The 27789-nt window shown below is 39.3% G+C and overlaps 2 protein-coding genes and 1 long non-coding RNA gene across 7 annotated transcripts; all 3 read left to right on the top strand.

The window, feature by feature from the left end:
• Positions 1–1313: 1313 nt before the first annotated feature.
• LOC107837239 (uncharacterized) lies at positions 1314–2455 on the top strand. Its single transcript, XR_001663247.1, has 2 exons — positions 1314–1503; positions 1695–2455. It is a non-coding gene; the product is annotated as an uncharacterized LOC107837239 (long non-coding RNA).
• A 3980-nt stretch (positions 2456–6435) lies between these two features.
• Positions 6436–17611, top strand: panx2 (pannexin 2). Of its 5 annotated transcripts, XM_016676044.1 has the most exons (8): positions 6436–6979; positions 7347–7407; positions 8259–8301; positions 9831–10481; positions 13074–14188; positions 14503–14638; positions 15335–15520; positions 15619–17611. In XM_016676044.1, the coding sequence occupies exons 4-8, from the start codon at positions 10253–10255 to the stop codon at positions 15930–15932; spliced, it is 1980 nt and encodes a 659-aa protein (XP_016531530.1). In that variant the 5' UTR covers positions 6436–6979; positions 7347–7407; positions 8259–8301; positions 9831–10252; the 3' UTR covers positions 15933–17611. The 5 variants fall into 5 exon arrangements, with proteins under 5 accessions (XP_016531530.1, XP_016531531.1, XP_007561409.1 ...); XM_016676045.1 differs by lacking the exon at positions 7347–7407; XM_007561347.2 differs by lacking the exon at positions 8259–8301.
• Positions 17612–17721: 110 nt separating this feature from the next.
• Positions 17722–27546, top strand: trabd (TraB domain containing). Its single transcript, XM_007561346.2, has 10 exons — positions 17722–18716; positions 19253–19294; positions 19527–19569; positions 20943–21109; positions 21441–21581; positions 23403–23513; positions 23758–23897; positions 24712–24884; positions 25327–25423; positions 25523–27546. Exons 1-10 carry the CDS (start codon positions 18624–18626, stop codon positions 25710–25712), a joined length of 1197 nt encoding a protein of 398 aa, XP_007561408.2. The 5' UTR covers positions 17722–18623; the 3' UTR covers positions 25713–27546.
• Positions 27547–27789: the final 243 nt, after the last annotated feature.

Genomic DNA, 27789 nt, shown 5'->3' with positions numbered 1-27789 from the left:
AACCTCGGATCGGAAAGTACGGCATCAAATGTTCAAACGTGATATTGTTTTTTTTAACCCATAACCCTGTTTTGAACTACTCTACAGCTTTTTGACTGACCTATCTACTGTGTTTATTGGATTTATGGATTCTGTTTGTTCTCTATGTTCCTTAAATTACATACAGAAATACTCTACTTACTAATAGAGTAAATATTATCAAATATTATTTACTAACAGTATTTAGTAAATAAGACCGCTGGAGATATGGACCAGATCCTTTTGCGACCACACTAGGGATAAGCGTGTAAGAAATTGGATGGATGGATTTAGTAAATAATTACCCTATTTATTAACTGAGTAATCATCTCTGGATTTAATATACAGATATTAAAGTAAGGGATCTGAATACAAATTTTCTTACCAATTATGCACTATTTTGTGTTGATCTAAGACATAAGATCCTCCTTAAATACATTAAACATTAATGTAACATGAGAGGTCTGGAAAGATGTAAAAAAAAAAGTTTCAGGGGATTGCCATTTTTGTTTCTGTGACAAAGGAAAAACAAACAATAAAAAAACAAAAACTATAGTTGCAGAATTGCAGAAATATGGGAAAGAGAGTGAGGAAGGAGTTTGGCTGAAATGCAGATTGAAACCTATGGCTGATGGAAATGCTGGCGTGTTGCTGAGTCAGGCTTTCAGCTACAGTGTTTAACCAGCTGGGATTTTAACTGGAGCAGCAAAACAATGTTGGAGTTCAAACAGTAAAACATTTCTTAAACAATTCAGCACAAAGACCGGCAGCATGCCTGGTACAATTATACGTTACAATTATAACAATATAATAGAATAAACGACAGTGTATACAATTATTTTTTATTATCAATTTTTAGAAAATTATCATATTTTCCCTGTTAAAAAAAAGCTATTGACGTTTCGATAATGTTTAATGTCACTACTGAGTTCCAAAGTCAAACAGAAACTGGGTGAAACTTTAAGTTGCACCATATGGTAAGTAGAGAGATAAAGTTTGACAGGAGCCACACTTCTTAGTTCCTCTATTTGAAATTGACAGAATGTTCTTATGTCAGAAAGAAGAATGACTTTGGTGAAAGATACAATAAGATGCAAATGAATGTCACAAAAATGCTCAGAGTTTCAACAAGACGAAGGAACGATGAAATATTCAGTTTTTTAAATAAAAAAATGTAAGCATAGCTGAAGAGGAAATATATATGACATGTATTTTGGTATGACTCAAATTTTAATGCAGATTAATATTGAAGCTACTCTACTTCAGTTCATACATTTAAATAAAAATAATTTAGCANTGTGTGTGTGTGTGTGTGTCTCCCAGCAATCCTATGACATCCTGCTGTTGATTCTGATGGTGCTGCTGCTGGTGCAGGCAGTACTTACTTCAGCCACTGTGGTGCACTGTGCAACATACAAGAGTCGGCTCCGCTTGGGGGCTCCAGAGTGTGAGGACAGCTTACAGACTGCGACTCATTACCATGAGGTATGAGAGGCTGTGGACACAAAAGGCCACAGGTCACATCCAGTTTTATTTCTGTTTCTTTTTAACAGCTGTAAATTTTCCTCCTGACAGTTAACTGACAATCTACATGAAGTCAACGTGATTAATGAAGAGTTTTTCATTTCATTCTTTTAACTTCTGTGCTTCTCCTTTGTGTTTTGATGCATCAGCAGCAAACACCCAATGGGACGCTGCAGGACTACGACAAAGACAGAGCCTGGAAGGCGGTTTTGGTCCAAATGGCCCAGTGAGAAATCTCGTCTTGTCTACAGAGGTTTGCCTTGCAGAAGGAAAAATCAGAGAAGGGAACAATGAAGAAAACCCCATAAGAATGAGAAAAACAAAAGAAATGAACCAGAAAAGCGGAGCTGAAAATAAAGAACGAAAGACTAATAAGAAAGTCTTTAAAAGCTTTGTTGTTCTTCTTTTTCATTTGCATAAAGATGTTGTGGGCATTCGTCTTTTCGGTTTAGGGATATTTTTTGTACCATTAATTAATTGTAACTATTTCTAGAAAGTATTTTATCACAAATTTTAAAAAACGTTATTGTTAAGAATGTATAACAGTCAACCGAGGCAGTAATCAGCAAGTGGTTCTGTGGCTTGAGTCCACAAATAACTCATCATTAGACGTTTGAAGTTACACTTTGATGCATACAATAACTTTTTTTTTCCTCAGTTGAAAGAATGATTTCAAAAGTTGTTCTCTAATGTGATGCATATATTTATAAAGATGTTTACTGATTTCCTTATTTAGAATAATGACTCATAATATATCCTAGCAGATTTTGTTCTTCTTTGTCCTTGTGGTTTGAGATGTTGCAACTTTTTTATTACAAAGTAGCTGATCTGTTATTGCGGGCACAACGATGTGATGCACAGAGAAAGGGCTGAGATGATTTTTTCAAATAAAACTTGTTTGGAAATTATTGAGGTAATTTGGTGCCAGTTTAATCATTCTGTTATGACTAAATGTCTGCACATGCCCTCAATGCCCACATTACACACACTTGAGATTAATGTGCCTTTAGACCATTTAGGGAAGCTCAGATGATGACATCATGTATTTCTAAGCATCTAATTAAGCTGCACAGAAACACACACCTGTGGATGTATTTTAATGTAACACTTCAAACACACTGCTACCCTGAGTGACATCATGGAAAAAATCTAAAGAGATCAGCTAAGATGTGAGGAAGAGAGTTATCGAGAAACAATTGCTAGTGAACTTCCTCCTCTGTAATTGCTAAAACTACAGGTGGACTACAATTCCGAAACAACAGCATAGAAAAGCTGCATTTTTGTTCACAACTTCTCCTTTTGTACACTGATTGGCCCAGTAGAAATTCTACCAGAGGAATCCAAGGGGATGGGAGAAAGCCTGGAATGAATCGAGCAGAATTGAGCAGGAAGGCAATGGCCAGTCTAGAACTGCACCAACGCGGGCTGAAAGTCTGCTAGGTAAGGCAGAATCCATTCTTATGAACATAAACTGTCAGTTTGAAGTTTATTGCAGTTTAACATTAAGGCCTCTTTGGAGACATTTCCTGTGGACTGATGAAACTACAGGAAAGTGTTTGGCTATAATGATCATTTTTACATTTTTGGAAAAAAAAAAAAGGGTAAAACTAGCAAAACCTGAGAGCACCATTTCATCTGTGAAGTGTGGCGGTGGCTGCATCATGTCGTGTTGTGTGAGTGTTTTGCTGCAGGAAGGACTGGTGCGCTTGTCAAAACAGATGACATCATAAGGAAGCAAAGGGTGGAGTAATACTGAAGCAACATCTCAAGGCGTAGGCCATTGTTTGTCAAGACATTGTTCTGCTCACAGAGCTAACTCTGATCGAAAAAGCATTTGAGCTAGCTTTTACAGATTTCTTCTGGGGTTTTTGTTGTTGTTCTTCTTCTTCTTTTTGGGTTAAACATAAAAATTTCAAATCGTCAAAGAAATTATTTTGGTTAAAAAAAAACTTGAGTAAATACAAAGAGCATTTGAGGACGAGGACTTCTTCCAGTCAGCCTCCTCTTTTCACAGTGAGAGTTTGTTGTTGTTGTTGTTGTTGTTATTGTAATTTATTTTGTGTGGTTTTGAAAGCCAAGCTCGACTTCCACCATTACGGGTAACCTCAGTTTCTTAATCACATTACAGTCTGCCTGAAAAACCTTTACTATCCTCTTACAGTCTTTCCGGCCTTGATAATGGACATCAAGTTGCTTTTACTTGCAGAGCTCTAGGAGGAGGCTTGGAGGCGTCTGTGACTGCTGTTTGTCAGGATAAGGTTTGAAGAGCGACATTTGCATCTTCTGCCCTTTCCAGTGACAAGCTCAATAAGCTTTAACACTTCAAAAATACTGTTCTATTTTTCCTTTTCATGGCTTTAATATACAAATATAAATATGTACATATGACACAAAACAACTATATCTTACTGAAATGGTATATATGAGGGGGAAAAAAATAGAAATCAGCTTATTTCTCATTTCAAGACCTAAATCATGAGGAGGCCCAAATATTTACACTACAAACTGAAATAGATTTTTTTTTTAGGTTGTGAAATTTTGCTAGAAAGCATTGTGTTTGATTTTATATATTTGTGTTTCTTGCTGATGGGGAACTACATCTTGCAGCTTGCTTGTTGTAGGCAACATAAGTATGAGGAAGGAGGAGGGATGAGACAGAGGGAAGGAGTCTATATTTGGAAGCAATGCGTGGTAAGGAGCGGGTTCCCTTGCCGGCAGAAACTGGCTTGGAGGGGCTGGCACATTCAGTCTGATGGGTGTGCCCCACTTTGACACGCAAAGACAGCGAGACGGAAGCAAAATGATCCCAGCGGCGAGCCAAAAATCTTTCTGAGGCGGAAAAACAACAACAAAAAAAGCAAGAAAGCACCATTAAACATATCCACTGCCCATGTGTCCAGTGCAATATTTGATTTGATTTATGAGTGAGACCTATAAGTGTTGATGAGAATTAATTAGAGCATGTATTTACTATTTCATGACGTCTCCATGCACCACCACTGACATTTCAACACATTGTGGGGCGACAGTGCGTTGCCAGTTCAAACCCTCGCTTTGTTCGTATCAGTCATCGAGTCCCTGGGCAAGACACTTCACCTCCTCGCCTGCTGCTGCTGGTCACAGGGCCCAGTGACGCCAGCTGAGTGGCAGCCTTCCTTCTGTCACACTGCCTGTGGGCACTTGTAGCTGCTATGTAGCTACAAGTGCCCACTTGTAGCTACTTGTGTGAGTTCTTGAATGACTGAATATAGTGCAAAGTGCTTTGAAGTCCTCTGAACTGGATAAAGTGTTGTACAAGTACAGGCCATTTCCCATTTTACTATGAACTATCCTGAAAGTTGCAGAGAAACTTCATAGTTTTAGTTTGAAGCCATCAAGAAGCTTGTGATACGATTCCATCTGGCATATCTACGCACTTTTTATTCCTTTATTGTGAATTGCAAGAGCTCAGTAAAAAAGTCTGGCTTCATGTATTTGAAATCAGATTAAAATCAAGTGGGTTCCAAAAACTTAATATTATTCTGCTTTATCATTCCAACTAGTTTTAAAGTGTGCTTGGATCGTCATCCTGCTGGAACACCAAGATGTTCAGTTTTTAATCAGCAGACCCATCCTGTCGGCCTCAAATGAAGGACAATCAGTGAGTGTGTTCACGGACTCACAAGAAACCACCCAAATCTGAACTTTATGTGAATCAAAACATGCTGAACGTCAGCATCTCCATCCACACTGAGAGGAGTCTGTCATCATTACACAGAAAGGATACCAACCTAGAAAAAAATCCTGTGCTCGCTTAAAATTTACAACAGGCAAAACATCTTCCATGTTCTGGTGTCAAATTTTAGACTCATCCATAAAAAGAACATTACTCTACAATCAGTCTTTGTCTGGAAAACTTTAGTTTGCTCTCTGTGTTTTTTCAAGAGAGCAAATCTTTTCTTCACCTGCCACAGAATTATTTTTTCTAACAGTGCAGTGAGTGTACTTTCATATTGACTGCGGCAAAAACCTGCTGTCGATCCTGTGATGAGATTTTAGGGTTTTCAGCGATTTCATTTACCATTTGTTGACTGCTCAGATGGAACCTGCTTAGAAAGCCAGACTGGGGCCCAGTGGCATTGAATATTAGTCACTTGTTCTGGACAGGAATGGCTGATTTCAAACTCTTATAAGACGTCTTTAAATCTCTTAGCAAAGACATAAGCTAGAATCTTCTTTCTGAAGGATCCCGACAGCTGTTTCAAAGTACCATTGTGTTCACTCTCTCTTCAACACACCCTAAACATCTACATGTGAAGCTCCTTCAAAAAGCAGCATAATGACTTTCTCAACTGATATGCTCTGTAGGAGAAATACTGATGTTTGATTTTTAGCTATTTTAATTGGGAGTGAATGTGGAGATGTCCCAACGTACTTCTCCATAAACTGCACATTGTAAATTATTTTAAAAATACTCAAAATGCTCGGGATTGTACGTCCACAGATGTTAGGAAACCACTCAGGATGACTAGTGAATATTTACAGTAAAATCCTACTCGTTAGGATAACTTTAAACTTAGTTAAGACAGTTTTAGAAATCCTTGAACTTGTTGTACCATCAGGAAAAGCACAGGTTAAAACCCCTCCTCATATATTAAAACTTTTAATTATTATCACTGTCGTGATGAAATCTTCTTGCCAGAACTCCAACCCTCACCACTCCTCTTGTGTAATTTCAAAGCGCTTCTTCTAAACAGGAAACTTGAACCACCTGTTAATGACTCATCTACAAACAGAAGATGGGTGAAGATGCTCGCCACACCCATAAGATTTGAATGACACGCGTCTTTTCCAGTCCTTGTTTGCATGTGTCCACGGTCAGTCCCACATTCTGAGGTGACAGGCAGGCTGGATAAACCTATGAGGAAGGCAAGAAGACACTGCCGTGCGGTTTGGACCGAATAAACAGGAGTTGAACCGCACAGCTTGTACTTAGAGAGTCAATAATGATCCAAGTGGAGCGCTAAATGCTTGTGTTGTACAGAATACAGCCCTAAAACGTGATTCATTTGCAACGCATTAGCAAATCTCTAATATTTACAGCAATGTTTTTTTTTTATTTTTATTTTTTTAATAATATCGATTTGCAGAGGATGAAGTGTGGACGATTTTGCTGCAAGCCTGTCAACAAACCACAGGGCGCTCGTAATTCCGCCTCAAACACTCACAGAGCTGATACGAAGAGCCGCAGAATCTTTAATTTGTTATCTCTTCCCTTGTTTCCGAGGAAGAGGCGGGGAGGGGAGATGAAGAGAAGAGGGCTGGAGTCACCAGAGGGAGAGGGGAAGGGTGGGGGGAGAAAAGGCGGAACAAACCGGTGAGCTCGGATACAAGCTGTAGCTTCTCGCCCGCACTGCAGATTAACTCTTACCGCGCCGGGAAGACGCAGCTGGACTCGGTGAGTTGTTGTTATTATTATTATTATTATTATTTTTAATTATTATTTCTCTCGTCCTCGCTGCCCCGCAAATTTTAGCAGTTCGCTCCACAGCAGCAAAATGCGGCGGTTTGGTCCGGTCTAAGTGCGGACAGGTAGAGACGGATTCAGGTGCAGAGCATCACAGAGAGTCTCCTCTCGTCTCGTGCACACTCCGAGCTTCACACACAAGATGCACTTTCGCTTCCTGGCGTGCTCGTCGAATCGATGTGTGCTTGATGTTGAGCAGCTTGTCTCCGGTTTTCCGGGAGCTGTCCGCCGCTCAGGTGCTGAAGCGGCTCGTCATCCACAGGCGGCTGTAATTAACTGCAATGCAATGTCTCAGCAGAGGTGAAGACCGATGGACCCCTCTCGGAGACAGCAGTTCGGATCCCAGCCTGCTGCGCTGAGTAAGACACGGTGATCTTTTCGTGAATTTTTTTTTTTTTTTGGTGCACTTTTATGCTAACACGTAAAAGTGTGGAAACTGTTACGGCGCTGATTTAGTGGTCTTGAGCTGGTCATTAAGCAGCCCAATCAGAAGCGTTCCTTTAATGTCAGAGAATATTCCGCCCTGGAAGTTCTTCCATGTCCCTTCGTCATCCAATTAATAATGAATGAAGGAATGGGTGGATAAGAGCAGCTCCACTCCCTGAGCTGTTGTCCTGAAGTCTAACTCTGCCTCTTTTCGCAGACAGCTGCACTGGTCCGAGCCAAGCGGGATGTTGTAGTAGTCAAAGATGTGGGATTCCCTGTGTAAACACACCGGTAGCATGGCCCAACTGAGGGGCAAAAATCTGCCAGGCTGGAGCAGCGCCAGTGGCAGACAGACAGCTTCTAAAATGTGACCCTGCTCCTTTAAATCTAAATTATGTAAACTTTGCCTCTCTTCTGATCATCCTTTAAAGTTGTCATATGGGAGGGTGAAATTGGAAGGTTGCTATCCCAAAAGGGACATCTTGTTCTCTACTTGAGAATCAGTAATTACCCCATGTCGGCATGAACACTGAATAGCGGTCCTTCATAATGCTTCTAAGGATTCTTTTGCTCATGATCCCACTAGTCATGTTCACTTTTTAAGCTGGCTGGAGCACATTAATTGCTTTTTGGACTACTGAAGCCGCAACTCAAGATTTCTCTTTGTAAGATGTTAAGTACTACGTTCTCGTGTTGATATACAAGGGATAGGCTTTCAAAGGATTTAATAGGATTTGACAAGAGTGAGAGGAGGAGAGATGGAAATATGTTTTCTTTTTTTTAGCAAAAGAAGAAGAGATGGCATGAGAGGATAAGATTAGTTGATGGTAAATGGATGATGCATTCACACTCCCCACCGAGGACCTTCCTATAACCTTCATGTTCAAGAAGCCCGCTGCAGGCGGTGATGCCTCTGCAAAATTATGGTGCTGGATAAGCATAAATTCAAACTTTTATGAATGCACATGAAAGCTAGAGAACATTGGATAGCACTAGGAGTCTGGGATCACTTAAAGTTTTCTGTCCGTCCCACAGGGATCTATTCTGTGCTCCTCATGTAGGGTTATAAAAAATTTTGACATCATATTTAAGAAAAATAAATAAATAACATATTTTTGTGAGTCAGTTTAAAGTTTCTTGAAACTGGTTCTTTGTACATCGTTGCTAAAATAGGACAACAATATACAATAACAGTGCCTTGAAAAAGTGCTTTTTTTCCCACATTTTGAGATTGTATTATTCCAAAAGGCAACAAAGGAGGTTGTAACTCTGAAGGGAAGCTGAAGAGACGCACAGCTCAGGTGGGAGAATCTGTCAGCAGGACAAACATTAGTTATGACTCTTTAAATGTGCTCTCTTTGAAAAGTAGCAAAATGAAATTCATCGTAAGTCCTCTTTGCAGATTGCGCTGGTCAGATTAGACTGAAAGTTAACTTTTTAAAAATGGATGTCATTTTTTAAAATGGGAAACTCACTATATGTCATCCTAATTCATGCCATCACCATTATGAGACACATGGTGGTGGCAGCATTAAACAGTGGGGATGCTTTTCTTCAGTACAGACAGGGAAGCTGCAAGCTCAAAGTAGATGTGAAAATTGATGCAGATAAATGCAGGTCAGTCCTTGAAGAGAACCTGCTAGACAGCAAAAAAACTGAGGCATGGCTCACCTTCTAGCAGGGCAATGGCCTTTAACACAAATCCAAAGCAAACATATAGAAGTTTAGCATAAAACATATTATTGTGTGTGACCAAAACCAATAAACAAACCTAAATTGAAATGAGGAACTTAAAAATTGATGTTCTCAGAAACCCTCAATTCAATTTTAGTAGGGCAACAATTTCAGTCCGAAAACAAACACTGAACTTATAGACTTTTAAATAAAACATTGCTAAATATTGTGTTTTTCCGCATTACATTATGTCCTTCTTTGTGTTCATAAAATCCCAGTGAAATAATATTTTAGACATTTGTGGCTAAATATCTGCGACAGACTGGCGACCTGTCCAGGGTGAACCCCGCCTCTCGCCCGGAACGTTAGCTGGAGATGGGCAGCAGCAGCCCTCCCGACCCCACTGAGGGACAAGGGTGTAAAGAAAATGGATGGATGGCTAAATATAAGACCTTTCAAAGAGCAGACGTACTTTTACAAGGTGCCGTTTATGGAAACTGAATTGAAGTTTCCTGTCTTCAGTCACACGTCTGCATCAGAATACGAAAGATAACATTTTCCCATAAGACTAGCCACAAATGAAAGAGAAACATTAAAGATGCACAGTTACTGTATATGTTGTCTCTGTGTACTCTATAATAGCTCCTATTTTGCAACTCCTAACTTCTTATTTGTTTTCCAGGATCGGATTGGGAAAGCTTCTTCCTTCCAATGCTCACATAACCACTCTTCAGCCTACAATTACTCTCCCTGTGGAGCACAAGAGCTCCTCCTAAACTCAGGTCATTCCTCAAGCTGCCACATACAGAGCTTCTGGACTGCAGCCAGACTCTGTGGGGACGGGACAAAACAAAGGGATGCACGAGGGACACATTGACTGAGAGATGCGCTTCTGACCCTCAGGTCTCCTCTTTTGTAAAAGTTGAGCAAACATCCCAAATCACCACTTTCTCACATATGTTGACCACGGCTTACGGCGGCCACACATTTTTGTGTGCGTGTTTGCTTCACAGCGTCTTGGCAAGTACCTAACCACAAGAGGGAGCATCTGGTCTCGCCTCATTCGCAGAGGGGAGCTGTAGAGCGCGGCACTTCCGTTTCCGCATGCAGAACATCCTCGATCAAAACTTAGACATGGCCACAGCGCTGCTCGCGGGCGAGAAGCTGAAGGAGCTCATCCTGCCGGGCTCCTCTCAGGATGAGAAGGGTGGGGCACTGGCTGGCCTCATGGTGCAGCTCAAACTGGAGCTGCCCTTTGATCGGGTCGTCACTATAGGGACGGTCATCATCCCCATCCTGCTGGTCACCCTTGTCTTCACAAGAAACTTTGCAGGTGGGTGGCTCGGGCCACTACAGGGGCGCTTGGCGCTAACGCAGCAACAAAGATGTTTGATTAACGAACAAATGGTTTCAAGCAAACCTGTGTACCTTGCAAAGCATTCATAGGTGATTTTCAACAACAAACTTCAATACGTTTTGATCGGATTTTATGTGGCAGATCAAAACTAGTGCATAGAAGACGGAGAGAAACGTATATATTTTTCAAAATTAAAAAAAAAAGAAAATCTGAAAGTGCGGTCATTATATGTAATAGTCCCCTTTACAATGACACCCCACAATAAAATCCAGTGCAACCAAATGCCTTAAGAAACCAACTCTTCATAATCCATCTGTATGTAATTTAATCTTAGTATAAATATAGCAGTTCTGTGAGGGTCTCTGGGTTTTATGGGAGAACATATTGAACAAACATCGAACAAACATTATGATGATAAGGAAACTTTGCATCACAGATGTTTCTGGAATGTCACCACCAGCCTTTAACATTGCAACTAAATGTTTTGTCCATTCCTGTTTTGGGGAAAAGTTCAGGCTCAATAAATAGCATCTTAGCTCTGGACATATAGTGAAAGTTGTTGCTTTAGGGAAATATCTAGCACATTTGCAAGCTTTTTGAAGCCTGCAAATGTGTAAGAATTTACAAATGTGTCAGAAAGGAGGTTTCTTACAGTATTACCTTCTATTGATCTATTGATCTCTTTCTATCTTCCACATCTATGAGTAGCTAATCTGGTTTCTGATTATACCCTCAGTGTTTAATCTCCTAATTTTTCATTGTTCATTTTTATCTCAGTTATTCTGCCAATTGGATGTTTTACCAACACTCAAACATGATAAAGCATGATTCTTCCCACACCGTCTTCTACCAGAGGGATGTTGTTTTCAGGGCAACGTGCAATATTAAGTTTTCCACAACACGTGGCATTTTGGCTATAAAAAAAAGCTGTCTGCTTTCATCAGACCACCTTTACCCTCATGTTTTCTTTTCCTCCACATTGCTTTTAGCAAACTACAGATATGACTGCATGGCCTTCTTTCAACAGCTGGTTTCTTTTAGCAACTTGTTCAGCTCCCCCATAGTAACCAAAGGCCTCTTGGTTGCCTCGCTGATTAATGACCTTCCTTCCCAGCCTGTCATTTTAGATGGACTGTCATTTCTTGGTAGGTTTGCAGGTGTGCCATGTCGTTCCAATTTTTTTTTAACCTCGGATCGGAAAGTACGGCATCAAATGTTCAAACGTGATATTGTTTTTTTTAACCCATAACCCTGTTTTGAACTACACTACAGCTTTTTGACTGACCTATCTACTGTGTTTATTGGATTTATGGATTCTGTTTGTTCTCTATGTTCCTTAAATTACATACAGAAATACTCTACTTACTAATAGAGTAAATATTATCAAATATTATTTACTAACAGTATTTAGTAAATAAGACCGCTGGAGATATGGACCAGATCCTTTTGCGACCACACTAGGGATAAGCGTGTAAGAAATTGGATGGATGGATTTAGTAAATAATTACCCTATTTATTAACTGAGTAATCATCTCTGGATTTAATATACAGATATTAAAGTAAGGGATCTGAATACATATTTTCTTACCAATTATGCACTATTTTGTGTTGATCTAAGACATAAGATCCTCCTTAAATACATTAAACATTAATGTAACATGAGAGGTCTGGAAAGATGTAAAAAAAAAAGTTTCAGGGGATTGCCATTTTTGTTTCTGTGACAAAGGAAAAACAAACAATAAAAAAACAAAAACTATAGTTGCAGAATTGCAGAAATATGGGAAAGAGAGTGAGGAAGGAGTTTGGCTGAAATGCAGATTGAAACCTATGGCTGATGGAAATGCTGGCGTGTTGCTGAGTCAGACTTTCAGCTACAGCGTTTAACCAGCTGGGATTTTAACTGGAGCAGCAAAACAATGTTGGAGTTCAAACAGTAAAACATTTCTTAAACAATTCAGCACAAAGACCGGCGGCATGCCTGGTACAATTCTACGTTACAATTATAACAATATAATAGAATAAACGACAGTGTATACAATTATTTTTTATTATCAATTTTTAGAAAATTATTATATTTTCCTTGTTAAAAAAAAAGCTATTGACGTTTCGATAATGTTTAATGTCACTTCCGAGTTCCAAAGTCAAACAGAAACTGGGTGAAACTTTAAGTTGCACCATATGGTAAGTAGAGAGATAAAGTTTGACAGGAACCACACTTCTTAGTTCCTCTATTTGAAATTGACAGAATGTTCTTATGTCAGAAAGAAGAATGACTTTGGTGAAAGATACAATAAGATGCAAATGAATGTCACAAAAATGCTCAGAGTTTCAACAAGACGAAGGAACGATGAAATATTCAGTTTTTTAAATAAAAAAATGTAAGCATAGCTGAAGAGGAAATATATATGACATGTATTTTGGTATGACTCAAATTTTAATGCAGATTAATATTGAAGCTACTCTACTTCAGTTCATACATTTAAATAAAAATAATTTAGCAATACTAAAACAAATATTTGACCCACGTCTTTTTTTTTTTTTTTTTTTTTTTTTCTGTGCTATTTTCAGAGGAGTCCATATACTGTTACACACCGCACAACTTCACCCGAGACCAGGCACTTTATGCGAGAGGCTACTGCTGGACAGAGCTTCGTGATGCTATTCCTAATGTGCAGCCTCATCTTTGGCCCTCGCTGTTCGAACATAAATTCCTGCCCTACGCCCTGCTGGCCTTTGCGGGGATTATGTACATTCCTGCTTTGGGTTGGGAGTTCCTTGCCTCTACACGACTCACCTCAGAGCTCAATTTCCTGCTTCAAGAGATTGATAACTGCTACCACCGAGCCGCCGAGGGCAGAGCCCCAAAGATCGAGAAGCAGATTCAGTCCAAAGGACCCGGCATAACTGAGCGTGAAAGGAGGGAGATTATAGAAAATGCAGAGAAGGAGAAGAGCCCTGAGCAAAATCTTTTTGAGAAATATTTGGAGAGACGAGGCCAAAGTAACTTTTTAGCTAAGATATACCTGGCTCGCCATCTGGCTATCATGTGCCTCAGCTCTATCCCCATTTCCTACCTGAGTGCGTACTATGCCCGCCAAAGGCAGAATGAGTTCACCTGTGCGCTAGGCGAGCCTCCGGATACCAGCAGCTACCCAGAGCTGAAGCTTAGAGTCAACTGCAAGCTCCCCGCTGTGCAGCTGCAACGCATCATGGCCGTGGTGGACTTAGCCCTGCTGTGTACCATGAACTTCATCATCCTGCTTAATTTGCTGCATCTGTTTGTGGTGCGCAAGTCTAACTTTGTGTTCGACAAGCTGAATAAAGTCGGAATCAAAACAAAGCGACGGTGGCAGAAGTCTCCGTTCTGTGACATCAACATTCTGGCTATGTTCTGCAATGAGAACAGGGATCACATCAAGTCGCTGAACCGACTGGATTTCATCACCAACGAGAGCGATCTGATGTACGACAACGTTGTCAGGCAGCTGTTGGCTGCACTTGCACAGTCCAATCACGATGCTACACCCACTGTGAGGGAGTCTGGGATACAGACCATCGATCCCAACATGGACCCTTCGGATCTCGGGGTGGGAGACATGGCCATGGAGCCACTGGTCATCAAACGGCCTCGGAAGAAGATTAAATGGATACCGAGCTCAAACCCTCTCCCTCAGCCGTTCAAAGTAAGACAGCGTCTTTCACAAACAACCATGATTTTCCTTACATTTGAGCATTCAGTAAATGTCGCAACAGAATAATTCCAGCAGAACTTTAATGCAACTATGTTGAAAACCACCAGTGCAGAGGTAAAAGTATAATAACTACATTGCAAAGGAGGACAGATCAAAGTGTTACCAGTTCTCAGTACCGTTACCAGTATTCAATACTTTGAATACCCTCACATATAGAACTGCATGTGATCTAAAATTTTTGGTTCTTGAAATGTAAATGTTTAACCCCCGAAAAATAACCAAATACTTTAATGTTTGTCGTGAAGGAACCACTCACTTTGACCCGCTTGGAAAACAACACCAAACCTGAAAAGCCCAAACCAGTGAGACGCAAAACCATGGCAGACAGCCTCATAGCACCACTGCTGGACAGTAAAGGCACACAACATCCTGCAGCTAAAGGTATACTGCAATATCTGTGTGCGTGGCATGGTAAGTGTAGACGTATGGCTCTCAGTATCCTCAGTAAAGGTACGTAAAAAGTATGTACCTTTAGGTTATTCTTTTCCCGCTGTAGCATAATATCCCACATAACGGTGAAAATATTTAAAGTTTTAGTTCTACTTCAAATTTTTAAGTTAGCCAGTTTATGAATTTTTAATACATGACTTTCTATTTTAATTGAGCATAAATATTATGAAACGCAGAGGCCTTATTCTCTTTAACAGGAAAAGCAGAACATGATATACATATAAGACTATTGATCTTCATATGTCAGCTGCTAAATAAGTTGCTTTATGCTTAAAACCTAAAGCCGTACTGATTAAAATGACTGAATTGTTTTAAATGTTGCAGGTGTTTGCACGTTTAAACAGACTAAGTCCATGCTACTCCTATTCATTTGTTCATAAGTTTGTTTACATGTGTTTCCATCTATTTAGATACAAGCACATTTGAGCTCAGGTCTCTTTAAGACACCCTAGATCAAAAAAACAGCAAAAAAAACAACAACAACAACAAAAAAAACAAGATAAAATGCTTTTGAGAATAATGGTGCTGAAAGAAAAATATTTTTCTAATGCTCCACTGTACACCTAGCTTTCAAACAGTCACATTAGGTTTCTTTTTAAGTCAGAGAGCTTGTTTTCTCATCTGCAGACATCAGTGGGATGGAGAAAAAGCACGCACGGAACTTCTCCCTGGACGTCCATCCATACATGCTGACGAATCGCAAGCCCAAGGTGGAGGCCTCAGTCGTTGAACCGCTACCACCAGAGCACAATCTGGACACAGTTTACCTTGAAGGCACTCACACTATTGTCCATGTGTCTTGTGCAATGACAGGTGGGCTTTACTACAGTTTGTAATTCATTCTTAACACAGAGCCTTTTCTTATAACCTTTTTGAATCTGCTACTCGATGTATGCTGCATGTCTTTTCAGAAACCAAGGTTATCTCCCCAGTATCGACCACTGCTGCCTTTCCCACAGCAACTCTGCCCTCCGCCACATATGTGAATGGTGTGAGCCCAAACCCTCCCTCTAGCGAGGATGCGCTTAGTCCCAAGTCCTCCCCTGCACAAATAGAGCTTCTGCCCCCAGCGGAGAACCCTGAGCCGCCACTGCTGACCAAAGCCCCCACGCACCAGCTCCTGAGCATTCATCACACTCTTTTTGAAGAAGAAGAGGATGCAGAAAACAGAAGAGGCAGGCTGGAAGAAAGACCTGGGGAGCTCATTGCTGCTGGAGAATGTTGAAAAAAAAAAAAAAAATTATCCGATTTCTAAGCATACGATCACGATCGCTACAATCTCTTTTTCCAAAAATCGTCCTTTTCTCCTCATAGCAACTTCTGTGATTGGTGGATTATGTCGACTGACGGGATGAAATTCAACAGCGGGATGATAGCACAATGTGTGGTTGTAGGAAAAAGAGGGAGAAATGATGATAACACGTGTGTATTTGTCATAGGAAATGATGTCACCTTCATGCCTCAGGATGACTGTGTTCAGCTGATCACCCACCAATGAAACCAGCAGTGATATATTATTCAACAGGGTGCTAAAGAGCAGGGTAAAACAGCTATGCTAAAAAAAAAAGGTACAAGGTGAAAGAAAAATTAACAAACTTTTTAATATGAAAAACGAGAGACACCTTACAAATCCATATTAAATAGAAAGACTGCATTACAGCTTAAAACAAAAACAGTATGTATTTAAAACATAACACTTTGTCCCTTTATCCCTCTAGCCAAGTAGAAATGTAGCTCACGCAATACAGCTGTGGAGATCTGCACACTTAATATGCAAATGATCACAATATATATGTGGCAATAATGTATGCGCTTTGAGCATTATACTTCACAAAATGTGTTGGTATATGTTGGGTGTTTCAAATCTAAAATAGTTCCATGGCTTATCATTTTCATCTCAACATTGCCATTGATACTTCACTGTATGTGCACATCCTTTATAATAGCAGGATGACTAGTTATATGATTGTGAGACGGTAAATGGTAATGATAGAGGTATAGTGCCTTGCAAAAGTATTCATACCCTTTAAACGTTTTTGCAAATTTTACTCGCTTCATTCCAATTTTTGTGGTAGAATAGAATGCGGAATGCAAAGAAATGCACAGGAGTGGAAGGAAAAGGATACCTGGTTTCAATACTCTTCTAATCTAACATAAAAAGTGTTTCATGAATTGGTATTCACACTCTGAAGTTAATACTTTATAGAACCACCTTTGGCTGCAGCCACTTTTTTAGCTATTACTTTGACCATCCAGAGATTTTTACATTTTTGCCCATTATTCTTTGCAAAATAGCTAAAATTGAGTGAAATTGGACAGACCACCTGAAGACATCAATTCTCAAGACTTGCCACCATTTCTCAACTGAAGTTACTGTAGGTCAGGACTTTGATCATCATCAATGTAACTTAGGAATATGATTTGATTTGAAGCAGTATGCTAAAACTGTAGCTGTATGTTTCTTGTTTTCCTGCTGTAAGGTTAACGTCTGTCCCAGTCTCAAATCTTTGCAGCCTTTGACAAGTTGTCGAGTTGTACTAACTTTTATTGAGCAAAATTCACGTTCCCATCAACCAGATTTGTGCATGATTTACAGTTGACCTACTGACAGATTCTCCCACCCGAGCGGTAAATCTCTGTAGCTCTTTCAGAGCAACTATGTGCCTTTTCGCCCCTTCACTGATTAATGTCTGCCCAATTAATGCTTACTCGTCCTGTCAGATTTTCAAATGCGCCATACTTTTTTCATTCTCAGATTATGGATTAAAAAGTGCCTGGTTGTAAGAAGTTTGTAAAGTATATTATTTAACCTAACCCTTCTTTTTATCCCCCACCACCTTCCTGTCTCCTCCTGTGTCTGGTGCATTTCTTAAAGAAGCCACACTTTGATTTCCGTAACAAAATGAAAAAATAAAAATAAAAAAAATGGAGAAACACGTAGATTTTTTTCCATTTGAAAATTCTACATGACTTTGTGTTGGTCAATCACATAAAATCCCAATAAACCCATTGAAGTCTAACTAGATAAAATTGTAAAAAAAAAGAAAAAAAAAAAAGAATACTTTAGTGAGGCACTGTGTGTTGTTAATAAACTATGAGGGGAAAAGCTGGTGGCCTATTAAAAACAGGAATCAGCTCAGTTTGATAAATTAAGCTGAACTTGTTGAGGTGGTGTGATGTAATGTGAACAAAGTGATCCGCAACACGTTCAACTGTTCCTTTTTGAACGGTTTATTGCAAGAATGAGTAAGCTTTTATGCTGTCTAATACTCTGACACAATCCAAAATTATTTCTGTAAATTAAATCACAAGTAGTTAGAATATATATTTATAATACTTGTAGAAAAATAGCAAGCATACACACTTATGAACGCCCTTTTTCCACAAAAAAAAGTGTCACATGTGCTAGTCACAAACTTTCTTGCACATATGATAGCAGGAACTTAAATAAAGGAACTGTAATACTTATTGACACATCAGCATGACATTGTTGCAGAAGGTATCACTATCCGGCATAAAGGGTCTCCAGTATTTATCTATACATGCAAAACTCACTCATTTTCTTGGGGCATTGAAGAGACACACACACTGTGGCTTACAACTTTCCACTTCAGCTCAACATCACACTCCTAAGGCTGCCTCGTGATAATACTCAAGCACACTAAATGCATCCACAAGCACTTTACGACTAGAAGCACTAGTGAGTTAATGACTCTGCTTAAAACTCATGTTCTGTGTTGATTTTCACATTAGCCTCCAGCTGACAAAGAGAGAAACCTCTGACTGTGTGAAAAGCTACTGGACATGCAGAGTCCAGAATTTGACTGTACCTTGTGAAATGTCTTAGTGAAAACACAAATAAAACATTTTCTTTCTAAAAAAAAAAAAAAAACTAGATGTGGTGGCATGTGCCTACATGTACCAGAATGCACCGCGGCTGTCAGTATTAACCAACCGAGTGTTGCTCTGTTACACTAGCAAACAGCAGTGGGGCAGACGCGCTGGCTTTGTAAGTAACATTTTGTTCTGCAACATTTTTGGTGGGTTCCTGATGTCCGATATGACACAGTATCTGCTTATATTGTAAATTTATTTTTGGTTTAAAATACATACAGTACCAATTTTTTTGTCGAATTAGCTAGCTTATGTTAGCCCGAGTTAGCCTTATTCGCAGGGAGCTAGCAAAACCGTGAAGTTTTTTTGTAAGGAAAGTGTTTACATTCGGTACAGCAAAATGTATTTTATAAAAAAAAACATTCGAAAAAGTATTTTTGATGGGTTTTTTTTCTCATAGATTTATCTTCTTTTTCATAGCGATGACATCTTTGGGAGATCTCCCTATTTGTTTGATTTATTCTTTAAGTGACAGTCACCACTTTTCACAACACATTTTCTGCGTTGTAACTGTTAGCCACCTTTAGCCAAGCCGGTAGTTGTTGTGTTACGTACAGACAAGGCAACGTCAGCAGTCAGTGCGTGTCTAACTGTCAGTGAACGCCTCACTGTTCACATTCTCACTCCTCTTATTCTCCATGTCGCATGCAGTTTTCGTTTTCTCCAAACATGGATAAAGACAACAACTCAGAGGTGAGGAGAAAAAAAAAAAATAAAAAAAATAAAAAAAAAAAATCTTGTGTGAAGACGGATTGAGCGACACTGTTAAGTTTCACGGTGATGTACCATTAGTTCATGTTTAGTTGGAAAATGTTGTCTAGTCTCTAATGATCCGCTAGCCTCAGAAGGAGTTACCTCTTAATCTCGAGCAGAGCTGAACAAGCCATCAGACATTGATGATGCCTTCCTGTTGGTTGTCTCACAGGATGCTTCAGGAGACACACCACCTTGTATAGCACCAGGAATGGGTATGCTTTTGGTTTTTATATCATTGTCAAATTGAAACAAAAAAAATATGTTCACAATTGACCCGTGCACTGTTTGACAACTGGCAAATGATCTTGATTGTGTGCTGAATAACGCTTTGTTAGGCAACATTTTATTCAAAAGTTTTAAAGTCGCCTGTATCGGTTTCTCGGTTTATTACAACAAATACTTTTGGTCTGTTACATAATGTTACTTCTTTTTTTTTTTTTAAACCAAACAAAATAATGTAATATTGAGCAATATTTCTGGGTTTCAGATGAGTAATCTGTCCTGTACGGTTGTTCTAACTGTTCTAATAGAGAGAAAGATCAACATTAGTTTCGTGCTTTGAAAGTAGTTGGTCACAAGGGAGTTAATCTTAAAAAGTTACTGAAAAAGAGGGGGAAAGTGGATCAACAATCTACAGCTAAAAGCAGGAGGTGCAGAAACTAACAATGCCAGCGTTTGCAGCGCCACTCTAACAGGTAATGATCGCATCGTTTAAATCGTATTTCCAGATATTTTATTTGACAGTTACTTAGAAGGACAACCATTCATGTGTAAGGTAAGATATATTATTTTTACGCCCCAGCTTGGTAGTCTCCAGAGTGCTAATGTCGTTAGCAGCTAATTCAGTGCCGAGACAGAAAATATAATGTTTATTCAGCGGGACTTTCATGCTAACCAAACAAAAATAAAAAGCTAAATAACCTACCCAGCCATGCAGTCACAGTGAGCTGTGACTCTTCTCCCCCCACATGATTCGTGTCTGGCTCAACATTAACATACAATTCCAGCATGGATTTGGGTTTACAGAACCTAAATAAATTACTTAACAGGAGATCCAAGCACACAGGCGTCTGTTTCAGCCTATTTTGGGCATTAGCATACTCGTTGTGATCCATTTTGACTTCCGGACCTCCATCTGACGGACCCGTCATCCGGGTCACGTGTCTGCAACCTAGCAATAGGCACTTCTAAAATTATGTGACTATCATAAAAAGTTTTATATTTTTGTCACTCATTTCGAAAAACTGAAACCTGTATGTTGTATAGATTCCTTACACATAGAGTGAAATATTCCAAGCCTCTGTTTATTATTTTGATGATTACAAACAGTGAAAGTTCAGAACTTTGTGTCTGGGGAAAAGTAGAATATTGCATACAGTGAATTTATGAGGTATATTTTAAACAAAATTGCCAGGCTTCAGAGAAGTATGTTCATTCAGTACTTTATTAGGTCAGAACTCCATCTTACCTAGTGACTGTCTAAAGTAAAGGTGTTGGTAGGAGTGGTATTGATGTTAGATTTTAACATAACAGTTTTAGTATTTTAATACTGGCTTCATTAACCACCTCTGCTGTCTGCGTTCAGCGGACGGTGAGACTTTGGAGATGCTGTGGCAGTTCCGAGCCCAGCTCCGCCAGGACTCCCCTGAGCTCCCAGAGACGGTGACCCGCCTCACCGCTCCTGACGGGAGCGTCCTGTACTTGGTGGGCACTGCCCATTTCAGCGAGGACAGCAAAAATGATGTGTCGACGGTAAGCTGGACAGGCAAAGACGAGGAATGCAGACTTGGCAGAATGTAAAGTTACTCACACTTTCTCAAAAATGTGTCACTCTATGAAATGGCAGTAAAATAATGTGCGCAATTAACAGAGGCTAAGTGATAATGACTTTCCCTCTTGGTGTCGCTGATAATTGGGTTGGTGAGCTCATTTAGTCAAGTGTCATCTGGTCTTCATTCCTCGTCCCTGAAACTTTCTTTGTTCATTTTACTTCTTGGTGTGGTATTTTCCACTTGTCTTTCTTACATTTTGATGTTATCGTGCACCCTCTATCTTATCTATCCCCTTTCTGCCCCTCGTCCAGACAATCCGCGCCGTGCAGCCAGACGTGGTGGTGGTGGAGCTTTGCCAGTACAGGGTGTCAATGTTGCGTATGGATGAGAACACGCTGCTGAGGGAAGCCAAAGACATCAACCTGGAGAAGGTTCAGCAAGCCATCAAGCAGGTTAGGCTGTCAGAAAGACCTGATTAAAATCTGGTCTGGAAAAGTGGTGGTGATATAAATACTACAAACTTGTATAGTAAGTTTGTAGTAGAATCAGAACACAGGAGAAATGGTGGTGTTGTGGTATTTCCATAAAAAGGATTGCTGCATTGGGCTATTATTAATGGAGAATTAAATATCACAGATGAATTAAGCAAATGTGGATTTTATGCGGTGAACAAAAAGCGGTGAATAATTGTGAAGTGAATGGAAAACGATGCATGTTTCTAAAACGTTTTTACGAATAAACATCTAAAAAGTCTGATATGCGTAATGTGGGCATCCGCACTGATACAGTACATTGCACAACCACCTTTCACCAGTTACGCCTGCAAGTCTTCTGAGGTATGTTTTTGCCAGCTCTGTGCATCAAGAACCATTTTTCTTTGTAAAATAGGTCATGTTCCATCAGATTAGATGGAGTGGGTTTATAATAATCACTTCTCAAGTCTTGGCGTCCATAATGAGTTGGATTTAGATTTGGACTTTGGAACACTCTAACACGCGAATATGCTATTTAGATGTATGGAGTTTGTTTAAAATGGTTTTTGTCACAAGTATTTTGCAGCCTCGATCTAGAGCTGCTTTCACACAAATCAGAATTTTTTTTTTTTTTCCCCCAATAAGCAACCCATATCTGACTTTTTCACGGCAGTCTGAATGGTCTACTTCTGATCTTTTATCTTCCAAAAAATAAATAAATAAATAAATAAATCCTATATGTGCCACTTCCATATGTGGAACTGAATCGGGTACATTTAGTTTTATAGTTTCCAAAGAGTCCACAGCCAGAACGGTCATGTCGCATTTTATCTGGTTTTTACGTTACTGATATGAGACGCGTGTCGAAATTCTGCACCAGAAGAAGCCAGATGAGGTAAATCTGGACGTAAACACTGGGGGAAAATTCTAAAAGAAGTTTATAATTATGCCTTCCATTCTTATGATATCCTGGCAATACTGTCGGCTCCCATCGCTCAATAACTTTAAAATCCATAGATGGCGGCATCTGGTGTTACTTCAGGTATAAAGTGGCATGCTGCTGTGGGACAACACAGAAGTCTCATTGGGGTCACATTGAATTAGTAGAATGAACTAACGACCACGCAAAAGAAAAGGCTAAATTGAGCTGAGCATCAAGACCTGCTGTGTGGATATAACTTGTATGTAGTGTTTTAAATTGATGAAGTATGATTTCTGATGTCAGGCTCCTGCGACAAAATAATAGTATCTGTCTGTTTATCCGTCCAATTAAATATTATATTATTTAAAACAAATTTCAAACTTTAACGTGAGCAATAAAATGTAAAAAATAAATTCTAAGACAAAAAGGAAGCTAATAAGGACATTTTAAGACTGAAGTTTTACCTTTTATGCTTCTTTGTGCTGGTTAAAAGATGAGCTGCAGTGTTTTGAACGTTTTGCACTCGCAAATAGTTCAAAACGGTTGTGTATATGAAGTAATAAAAACGTGGACAACCTTCTCAGGGTCCTTTTAAAAGACAGAGATGACTTCACTTCAGCAATGAGTCATAGTTTGGGGGAAAAAAAGGCTCGAGTTAATGACTGTACTTACCTGTTTACCCAATTTGAGATTGCTGTCTGGAATAACACCCGGATTCCCAGAAGTATTTATTCAAACAAGAACCTCAGCTGCGCAAGCGAGTCAGGATACGATTTGTCAAACCACAACTTCTGACTGCGCTTTAGCTCACCAGCCAGTTTTTGTCTTTATGAAAGGTATTGCAGTTGAAATATTTACTCCGTGTCTCTGTCTCTCAGAATGGGCTCATGTCTGGCCTGATGCAGATTCTCCTGCTCAAAGTTTCTGCTCACATCACGGAGCAGCTGGGAATGGCACCCGGAGGAGAATTTCGAGAGGCTTATATTGAGGCAAGTCACTCAGAAACTTGTGTTGCGCAAATGAGTGTTGTGCCAAATCTTTGCCAAACACAATTTAGTCATTTCTGACTTGGAGGTGTGTCGTCTAGAGCTGCATTTCCTCCTCCTTGTCTCACACAGAGCAGTTACCTTAAACAGGCTTTCATAATAGGCCTGTTGGAAATAGAGGACTAGTTGTTTTAATTATGTACTCTCGATGTATTTTGGTGATCTGAAAGTATTTCTTTCCTCACAGGCGGGACGAGTCCCATTCTGTAAATTTCACCTTGGGGACAGGCCAATCCCAGTGACCTTAAAGAGGACCATAGCTGCTCTCAGTTTATGGCAGAAGGCCCGTCTGGCCTGGGGACTTTGCTTTTTGTCAGATCCAATCAGGTACAAATTCCCCCAATTAACCTTTTTTTTTTTATATATATATATTTTTTTAATCTACAATGAAATTGGATGCTTGGTTGAAAACTGCATTAAACTGCAGCTTAAAAAGTGAACAAAAAATCCTATCTTTACTTAGACGATGGATCGACCAGATCCATTGCCATCGTCATGACGATGGCAATGGATCTAGTGGGCAAAAGCTAAACGTTGAGGGAACATTAAATTATGACACCTGCTGAATTTGGTGCAATTCACAGGATCGGTTATTAATTAGAAAGATTGCAGTGAACATTTAAGAACCTTTGATATCCGTTTGTGTTTAGATGAGAACTTCCAGTAAATCTGTTAGTGTTTTGAAAAAGCCCATGTATGGTGTATTTGATTGAAAGCTCATTACTCAAAGTGCCAATTTAAAGTGATTTTGTTTCTAATGTTAAGCTTCTGATAGTTAGGTTATCCTCTCCTAGAAGGATAAAATTAAGTAATATTTAAAAGCATGTCTTTCATAATTTGGCTGAGGCATGTTTTGGTCTCCCAATTAAAATGTTTTGAGACAAAACAAGTTTGTGCAAAACATACAAAAAATGAAATAAAAGTTTGTCTCAAAGAAGCAAACTGTAAAACCTTTTAATGAGCGTTTACGGTTTTTCTTTTTCTTCTTTTTTTTTTTTTTTTGCTTCAAGTCATTTTCACAAAGTTTATCCACTGTAGAATACCCTCTAAAACATTACATTTGTACTTAAAACACTTTTTTTTTTTTTTTTTTACTTCATTGTCTCCATCTAAGCGTTACATATTGTGTGTGATGTTTCAGTAAAGAGGACGTAGAGAAGTGTAAGCAGAAGGACCTGCTGGAGCAAACCATGTCTGAGATGATCGGCGAGTTTCCTGCTCTCCATCAAACCATTGTGGCTGAAAGAGATATCTACCTCACACACAAACTCCGCCAGGCAACACGCTGTGTGGAGTCGCCATCTGATGGCCAGAGTGTGTATTGCATGTTTTTCTTCAGTTGCCATTGCAGATATCTGTCATCATTAATGTATTAAGTGAACTAATCATGTCATGTAATTGCATAAACTGAATATATGGAGAGTTTAGGCTCACTCCTCTTTCCAAAAGAGCTCCTGCTCAGTCAGATTGGACAACACCACATTTGCGAATTTCCAGAGTTCTCAACTCGGTTAATATCTTTGTTGTACATGTTAAAAATTTGAGATTTTAAAGGGGCAGGATTATGTAAAATAGACAGGAGCTTTATAAAGAGACACACATTTTAAGTCAGTAAATTGCAACGTCAAACTTCTTTTAAGTCATGTTTTTAGAACATTTTATAACACAATCATAATTACTTGATTGTGTTATAAAATGGCGCTATGTTTCCTTAAGCTGTATAAATACCAAAATGTGACTTTTTTTTCCCCAATAGAAGTGCCTGCTGTGGTTGTTGGAGTTGTAGGAATGGGTCATGTCCCTGGCATTGAACGAAACTGGGATATGGAGCTCAACGTTCAAGAAATCATGACGTAGGTTTTCTGCCCGGTAACTGAATACTAAAAAAAAAAAAAAAAGTCGTCGCGGGACGAAACAAATATTTTTGTTTCTGCTTTATCTCTCTCCTTCAGTGTCGCACCGCCCTCAAAACTCAGCTGGATGCTACGCACTGTTGTGAAGGGCGTCTTGATGGGAATGCTGGGATATGCCTGTTATCGAGTCGGAGGAGGTTTAGGTCGAACCCTGCTGACGTTACCAGCAGTCCAGTCTTTGATTGAGACTCTTCGGCACCAGCCGCCTGACCCCGCTGGACCTCTCTAAGCCGTCTTTCACTCAAGATTTGATTTGTTTAAAAAAAAAAAAGATGCATTTATCACCGATGGCCTTAAAAGCAGGAGGTGAGGCTGGACGAATGGGTGCACCAGCTCACACCTGGGAACTGATGAGGACCTCTCTGGGGTCAAGAACCTTTCACCTCCTATCGATGTCCCTAACGGCACAGTGGGACTGTACTGCCAAAGAAACCACAACTGTACTCTAATCCTGCATTTCTGGCAATTATATTCTACATAAATTTGCTCCAATTAGAGTAACATTTCCCTGTTGTTTCTGAAATGTATTTACACACGGCTTTATTTTGCTAATGCTCCAAGGAATCAAATTGAATAATTTTCCTGGACATAATAGGACACTCTTTTTTTTTCTTTTTCTTTTTTGTTGTTGTTGAAAGAAGCCATTTTCTGACTACCGGGCAGATTCTTGGTAATTGGTCCAGCACTTTATAAGAGGACGTAACTTGTAGTGTTATTTAAATATAAGCGGATTAGATTAATTTCACTGTGTGTCTGAACTAGAAAGTCGATCATGATTTTTGACAAAGTAATGTCAAAGATATTTGCATGGTGCTCATTCCTCACATTCAGGATTAGCAGAAGAAACTCTGGTGATTGCTCTTTGCTACAAACTTTACAGCCAAGTGCCTCATGTTTCAGCTGGAAGGGCTACTGTGAAATCCACTTTTTGTTAGCTTCATCTGACGAATGATTAGTGCAATTATCAACAGTTTGAACATCTTACTATTTTGTAATGAGAGGACATGAAGTTTATGATGACTTTGAAATTTTACCCAATTTTACTGCAACATTTTTCGTGGGCTCTCACACTTACATCTTACAGGAACACTGATGCTCAGGAGGCCTCGCGGTGCCTCACAAAACAGTGGGGTGAGAACATTTTATGTTTTGTTTTACCCTTTAATGTGATGGACCTAACCTTTGTGTTAAGTGTACCGTATTTTTAATCAGCTGACAGTCGGTGCGTTAGCTGTCCAAATATATGCATTCTTATTTATTGTGACATTGTGGAACTAGATAGAAATGAAAGTTGCTTTGTTTCCCCTCAGAGTAAAGTGGGACCATAATGGTTTGTGCATTTATAAATCTGTTTTATTTGGACTGCTGAACAAAATCTGTAATCTGGAAAATTTAGCCTTACTTTTATCACTGCTGCCTTTGACCCTCTGATTGCCTCCTCTGCTAAAGCCTCCCACCAACACATGTGTATTCATATTATGTTCTGTTACTGCATGTATAACAAAAAAAAGACAACCCTAGATAAAAAAAGGAGGGTGTCAAAGTATAGTACAGTAAGTACTGTCAACATAAATGCATGATTTTAAATCTATTGTTGATATCCAGGTAATTTAAGTGACTTCTAAGTATTTTTATTATTAACTGTAAATCAAAATGAGGGATGTGAAATGAGTTACCGTACATCATTTATTATAACATGTCAATGGGTCCAATGAAATGATGAAGAGTGTAATGTTCATTTATTTTTAAAAAGTAGAATTAAAACCAGTGCCAGCTATTTACCGTCTGAGCTTATTCAGGTAACCAGTCTTCCGAATGATTAAAACATTTTGAAGAAATGCGTTAAAGATTGAAGTTGCCGCAGGTTGTTTTCATATTTGTATCCGAGTACCTTCAACCAAAATATGTAATTTACTGTATGCCTGAGAACTCAAGAAGAGACTATGAATGGCTGTGTTGGTCGTATTAACTGATTAGCCTGCACCCTTTACTTGTTTTGTCACTGTAAACGTATCAAACACTGACTCTTCTATAATAGTAAAAGTAAACTATATTTGCTTTCAGTGCCTGTCTTGTTCTGTGATTGGTATGTGTCTTTACTTTATAGGATAATGACAATCTTTAATATCAAATAATGAACTAAACTCGGCTTACAATTTGGTGATTTTAGACCTGTGTCTCAAACTTTTCCCATGTGTCTGTTTGTCTGTCATGTGTTTTCATCCACTGGTTCTCCTTAGAGCTGCGTTCTCTCTCCGTGGTCTTCAGACCCACCAGCCCTGCACGTTTTGGATACGTCTGTGTTT

This window comes from Poecilia formosa, unplaced genomic scaffold, assembly GCF_000485575.1.
Source record: "Poecilia formosa unplaced genomic scaffold, Poecilia_formosa-5.1.2 Scaffold125, whole genome shotgun sequence".
Lineage (NCBI taxonomy): Eukaryota > Metazoa > Chordata > Actinopteri > Cyprinodontiformes > Poeciliidae > Poecilia > Poecilia formosa.
This window is presented reverse-complemented; position numbering and strand designations above follow the sequence as displayed.

Excerpts from the sequence above, each read along its gene's own strand:
- trabd (XM_007561346.2), top strand. The coding sequence starts at position 18,624 with ATGTACCAGAATGCACCGCGGCTGTCAGTATTAACCAACCGAGTGTTG. Across the intron at positions 19,570-20,942 it reads TTGTATAGCACCAGGAATGG|CGGACGGTGAGACTTTGGAG; the intron begins GTATGCTTTTGG and ends GTCTGCGTTCAG. Across the intron at positions 21,582-23,402 it reads TTCAGCAAGCCATCAAGCAG|AATGGGCTCATGTCTGGCCT; the intron begins GTTAGGCTGTCA and ends TCTGTCTCTCAG.
- panx2 (XM_007561348.2), top strand. The coding sequence starts at position 10,253 with ATGCAGAACATCCTCGATCAAAACTTAGACATGGCCACAGCGCTGCTC. Across the intron at positions 10,482-13,073 it reads CTTCACAAGAAACTTTGCAG|AGGAGTCCATATACTGTTAC; the intron begins GTGGGTGGCTCG and ends TGCTATTTTCAG. Across the intron at positions 15,521-15,618 it reads TGTGTCTTGTGCAATGACAG|AAACCAAGGTTATCTCCCCA; the intron begins GTGGGCTTTACT and ends ATGTCTTTTCAG.